The sequence below is a fragment of the Buceros rhinoceros genome, unplaced genomic scaffold (assembly GCF_000710305.1).
Source record: "Buceros rhinoceros silvestris isolate BGI_N320 unplaced genomic scaffold, ASM71030v1 scaffold41931, whole genome shotgun sequence".
Taxonomy (NCBI): domain Eukaryota; kingdom Metazoa; phylum Chordata; class Aves; order Bucerotiformes; family Bucerotidae; genus Buceros; species Buceros rhinoceros.
The window spans coordinates 21,755-27,917 of record NW_010396749.1 but is presented as its reverse complement, the minus strand read 5'-3'; the positions used below and the strand labels follow the sequence as shown (position 1 = coordinate 27,917).

The window sequence follows — 6,163 nt, the reverse complement described above, 5'->3', positions numbered from 1 at the left end:
AAGAGTGGTACGACCAGCTGGAGCCACCGTAGGAATACTGGAGGAGATCGGATCTCTAAGGAGATCACACTGCACATGAAACTGAAATTTAAACGCTGCTTTTGCAGTAGGATCACCAGAACTTACCTGACATTAACAACTCGCCTTACCTGATATTAACAATTTGTCTGTATCAAGCAAAAACTTCATTTTAATCAAATATAACGTCATCATTGGATAGGAACTGAAATCACAGCTGTGTGGATGACAGACTCTTCAGTCAAGCTGCTGAACTGGAAGTGCCAAATGCATTAATTCACCATCTCATGTACATCCCCCAAAACATTGCTGTTTCAAGCACCACTGACTTCGTGAAATCCCTATGTGTTGCTTCTGTAAAGTGGATATTTCAAAAGGTAAGAAAAAGCGATCCCCAAATCTAGAGACGGAAAGCAAAGTCAAGCAGTCTATTACCACTGCTTCTACAAATCATTAGTGAAGACGTGACCTGTTCCACCAAAAAGAAAAAAAATTCATTAATTGTCTTCAAGTATGGCAGATGCACTCACAGTGACAAGAAACATTCGTTTCAGTACTTTACAACAAGGAAATCTCTAGACTCCACAGAAAATTTACAACCAAAATGGAGCTAGCGTGACAAACAGCGCTCACGTAGCAACAACGAAAAAATAAAGTCCACATGTTCAAGAGAAATGTACTTTAGTGGCTTCGCTTCCTTAGGCTCCAGTTTGGCAGAGCACTACTTCGTGCAATCACCCCTTGTATCTCACGTCCGTCTTGTCTTCTGTTTCTTCGTTTGCCTCTTTGCATCCTCTGAGCCACCTGTGTCAGAACCGGTCTGGCCAAGCGCACGCACTCCTTGCAGCCGAGCTGTCAGCTGTAGCAACAAGGGAATAAGCTGGGAAAAAACAAACAAACAGGGGAAGGAGCTTGTGATTGCAATGGCATGTAAGGCCTGAGTGATAACATTCGTTACACTCGAGCATCCCCGAACGGAACGATTGCGTAAATGGCACATGAACAAAGACAGCAGAAAACAGCAGCAAATCCTGGGAAGGAATCAAACCAAACTTCCGGGAATTTTCAATAATCAAAACCAAAAATGATTGTCAGTAAATTTCTCCCCTGTGGTCATGAGCACTTTGAGTCCTGAGTCTACAACATGAGCGCTATTGTCAGTGGAGGCACTCTCAGCGACACTACAGGAAACCCTGGACAATCCCATTCTGTCCTGTCTTACCCATCTTTGAGAGGAAATCAAACTGCACAGACAAATTTCCTTTCTCTTATCAGCAAAACAGAAATGCAGCCAGATCAGAGAAGACTAGAAGAGCGGGGTTTGTTACCAAAGCCAGAGGGGGTTATTCAGTAGCTATATTGCTTGAGACCTCTTCACTAGGGAGGGTGAAAAGCTGTAGAGGCCAGACTTAATGACTTGCAAGATTTTTTGCAGTCTGGATTTTCCTGAAGCCAATAAAATAATTACTTTAATTCCTATTATCTCTGAGTCTGGTTACCTGTATTTAAACAACGCTATATTGGTTTTTTCCCCAGAGCCATCAAAAGAGAAGACAAATTCCAAAATGGCACAGGAACTCACCTTCACACCAAGCTTTTTTTAAAGGCAGGTAAGTGTGGCTTTTCTTAAAGTATGTCAGAAAAGGTAACTGCTGACTGCATCTGTCTGGACAACCACCTCAACAAACCCTCACTTAACACAGTACCAAGTATTCATTGACAGGACAATAACATTTGAACAAGACAAAAAACCCCATGACCTACCTTATCGTGGTTGTAACCAGCCAGCAACAGAAGCAGCGTCAGTGGTAACGCAATGTAAGATCCTTGGGCTATATCTTGTTCAGGCAACTTTCTCTGAAACCAGTGAGGACCACGGGGTTTTAGTGGGGTTTTTTTAAACGGCCATTTCAACAATGAAATCCCTCAGCTTCAAGCAACGTCAGCAATAGGCTCACACGGCACATCCACCCCTTCCCAGCTGACTTTCTTCTAAGCGCTGCTCTAAGGTTTGCTTTACCATCAGCTTCAAAGTAGACCTCTTGATCAGATTCACTCACCTACTACCTTCCTCCTGGGGTTTCTTGGTTTTTAAAGCCAATTCACTGATGGTCAGTCTCCACAGATTAACCTGTCACATGCCGCCCAAACCTCTGTGATCCCAATACTATCACAGCAACCATTCTAGCACAGCATCTTTCCAGCACACCTGCACCGTTATTTATAGCTGCCATTTCCTGTCTGTCTGGCATCTGAATACATCAGAGATGCAGAAAGAGCTAAACCATTTAAGTATTGCAGAACAAACTCTTCACTAGATTGACTGCACTGTTCAGAACTGCAAGAAGACACTTCTCTCTCTCCAGGGAGGGAGTTTTCCCCGATGCTTGTTCAAAACCCCTCCACTTTTACCTTCTGCCTCAGTTCCAATAACTAATGCTTTTTGGCCTGGTGAGGCTTCTTTCATACACACAGAAGTCTTTAAAGGAATTCTGACAACAATCCTCTCTTCCTCCTTCAGCCCCTGGTTACTGCAACCTTTCAGTTAGTGTCACGGCTACAAATCCTTCCTGAACTCCTCACCTGCCTGCCAACATACATCAGGTTATTACATCCCTGCCTGATGCCTTCAGTGTGGCCGTGTCCAAATTCATTGTCGTTTTAACACCTCTCACGAACCTCTTTGTATTTACATTAATAGAGTGCGTGGCCGAGACGACAAAACACACGCAGACACTGCTCTCACGGTGAACACCCGCATGTTTCAGTGTCCTGTACTTACAGTGGGACTGAAGATCAGTGTAATGTGTTTATGGTATCCAATAGCAGTGAAGGAAACTTGAGGGAGGGTGTAGTCATACTGTGATTTAGACAACGTAGAATCCAGGAGCACCACGTAATTCTGTGGGTAAGAAATACACTCAGTCTACAGCAGTAGCAGTCTGAGAGAAAATTAGATTTAAATGCAAAAGTTAGTTTAACAGGTTTCAAATCTTCTGCAACACTGGTCACTCCAGCACCAATACAGTGCTGCAGGCACACCAGAAATAACACACCTCAGGGAAAAAGAAAAACAGAAGTGAGCTAAGCTAATTATTCTGCAATATGCTTACCTCTCCATCTCGGAGCAGTGGTGGGAAATGGAAAAACAGGGACAGGCCTAAGTTGACTGTATGAATTGGGTTGTCAAGATTTTCACTTTTGTAGAGCTTCACCTGTGAGGGAAAGAAGAGAGTATAAACCAGGTACTGCTGAGCCTGCGCCACGATAGCTATGTCAGACCTCCCACATCTTAGGGATAAAAGCACTTCAAAATTCATCATGATTTTTAAAAACAGAAGGCTGTCAAGTAAGAACACCTGGAGTTGTTCTAATCTGGGATGTGAAAAGTCACAGAAGCAGACTTTCTACAGAACTTGAAGTAATTTATGAACAACTCAAGCCTGACATTTTCATATATCTACTGTATCAAAAGTAATCCACATCTGTGCATCACCCAGAAACGAGTAACTATTCTAAATACTCCCAGCAGCTTCACAGGATTTTGCAGCTGGGGGTTGTTTCTATTTCTCTGATAGGCTCATTTTGCTTGATTTCAATTTCTCTACCCTTATGTAACACACTAGACATCCTGAAGCTACAGAACAGGCCTGAAGTCCTCAGCAAATACAGTTTGCTCAGAAAACAGCATAATTAAAAGAAGGTTGTATCGCAGTTGAGTAAGGCTGGCAGGGGGCCACTGCATCTCCTCCAGAGGACAGGGTAAGCAGAGTGATGGTTTCTGCGGACCACTCCAAAGCAGCCTTCTAGCAGCTACACCATTGTCTGTAGACCTCTGGATCAGGTATCTGCTAGATCAGATATTCATCTCTCCTTGCAGGCACAGCCTAACTAAATTCTCAGTGATTCTGCCCTCTGCTACTGTGGTTGCAGCTCCAATCGCAGTTATTCAAGCCCAGGCAACCAGAAAAGACCAGACTGAGGTCACAAATCTGCTCACTTGTGTCTGTATCAAATCTTAGCACATCTTAGACAAAAATTTCTGCCTTGAAAGCAAGGGTGACAGTATGCACCCATCAACAGCACACGTGCACTGCATGCAACACAAGACCCAACCTAATATCAAAGAGGTACAGGCTTGGATAACTCCCATATAATTACATTTTGACAACAATTCCTCTTGCAGATACCTGCTGTTTGCACCCTAAGCTAAATGGATGACAGGTGTTTACCAAGTGTTCTCAGGTCACAGTGCAGTCTTCTGAATTTTAAAAAATTCAGCTTTACTATTTTGTCTCATGCTCTCTGTAGTATTTTCTTGCTAGCAGATGTGCATGTCAAAATTCCAGTTATTTCAGGAATTAATGCAGTTCTCTGATAGAGAGGACTCATCTCACCCTGGGTGTCTCGCTCTCCCTACAGAGAGGGCATCCCTAATCAAGGCAGAAGACCCAAAAATGTACAGGCCAACCTGAGAAAGTATTTCTTGAACATATTCCCATGAAAAATGGAAACATTAAAGCAAAGCAGTGAGGAACACTGGAATTTTAATTCGATCTGGAATTCGAATTCACCTTCATTAAGGTATTAGTCATAATTTTAATTATATGTGTGCTCTGGCTACTGAACAGTTTCCAGTGAAAAGACACTGGGAAACCAATGACAAATACACTTGACGAAGATGAAAGGGTTGAACTTACACATAATGTGGAGAGATATTCAGAAGATGTAATTACATTTCCACTTAAATCAAATTGATTAATTTGCCGAAATGCTATAATATTAACATCATCGATGTCACTGTTCCCAACCTGCAACATAAAACAGAGTCACGCTTTTAGCAAGAGAGGAACAGTTAACACAACACAAATACTGCTCACAATTTTAAACAAGAAGTGAATTTTGTTCTACACAAACCACAAGGGAACTTGAAGGTTTTCCAATCACAACTCCTGTTCCTCCAGAGTGCACAGCTTGCGATTACAGACTTGGGCATTATAGCCAAGGCTGATGACATTAAGTTAAACTAAAAATGGAAGAAGTATCAAAAGCAGACATTATTGGGAGAGGATGAGTTACACACACAGGACTGCCTGATGAACGCTGCTCTCAGTATTGTGCATCTGCGCTGAGTGACACGTACTAGCATGCTAGAATGTTCATACAGCTGATTAACGAGGAATAAGCTCATCTCATAATACAACGTACTTCAAAAACACATAACTTTTTATCCTTCAGAACGGTTTAAAACACAAAACATTTGTGTTTCTAAATTCAAACTCCGATCGGAGTAAGGAAAGACATTAACTACAGTTACAGGCAGGTTACACTTAGGCCAGGCGCGTACCAGCAGTCTGGTGCCACTGAGCCTGTTCGCTTTCCTGCAGGGGCCTTTCAAACACTTCTCTCTCCTGGAGGTACTACTGGTACACGCTGCTGCACACAGCTGTCACTTGCAGCACATAACCTTCGTATGATTTTCTGGAATTCAGTTGCCGTTCTCTGTCCCTCCCCAACCAGCAAGCACTCTTAGCAAGAAGACCCTGAGGAGCTGAAAGATTCCGGCCCTTCTGATTTGCTGCAGGAGGACACCCAGGTCAGGCACATGTCTGGGCTCAAACAATCACCATCTCCCACTGAAAAGTTCTGGACAGCTAACAAAGGCTAATTAACCTTTGCTGGATGTCAAGAGATAACTGTGAGGCAGCTAATCTGAATCTGTAAGGATGGGGGAATATTTAACAAGAGTTCATCAGTTTTCAGTTCAAAGTTATTACTACATTTTATAAAGGTTTGCTAGTCTGCATAACAATTTTGCCTACACTGAGACTGCAAGACTTGGACCAAGTAAAGCATAAAACAATCTGTCCATCAATCAATAACTAAATACAAAGACAGGATAATATGACAATTTATGACATTCTCAAGTTGCTACTTCTTTGTTCCACATCATACAGAAATGATGAAAGGTGTTTGTCCCGGTTTGAGCTAAACTTCCTGGTTTGAGCTGAAACTTCCTTGTTTTGGTTAATGGACAAATAGGAATTATTCTATGCAAATACGGTAATTCCGCATTTAATTGGTTAAGAGAGTCAGGTGCAATGTTACGTGTTAAGGTTATAAAACCCAGCAGCCGAGGGGCGTG

At 42.5% G+C, this 6,163-nt stretch overlaps 1 protein-coding gene across 1 annotated transcript in view; it reads right to left on the bottom strand.

The window, feature by feature from the left end:
* Nucleotides 1-606: 606 nt before the first annotated feature.
* Nucleotides 607-6,163, bottom strand: part of LOC104502067 (nodal modulator 1) — a gene marked incomplete at its 5' end in the record, with an annotated part of 27,107 nt that continues 21,550 nt past the window's right edge. The window contains 5 exons of the mRNA XM_010145981.1: nucleotides 607-898; nucleotides 1,783-1,875; nucleotides 2,801-2,920; nucleotides 3,132-3,233; nucleotides 4,719-4,829. Coding sequence (XP_010144283.1) covers nucleotides 767-898; nucleotides 1,783-1,875; nucleotides 2,801-2,920; nucleotides 3,132-3,233; nucleotides 4,719-4,829 — 558 coding nt within the window. The remainder of the gene's footprint in view (nucleotides 899-1,782; nucleotides 1,876-2,800; nucleotides 2,921-3,131; nucleotides 3,234-4,718; nucleotides 4,830-6,163) is intronic.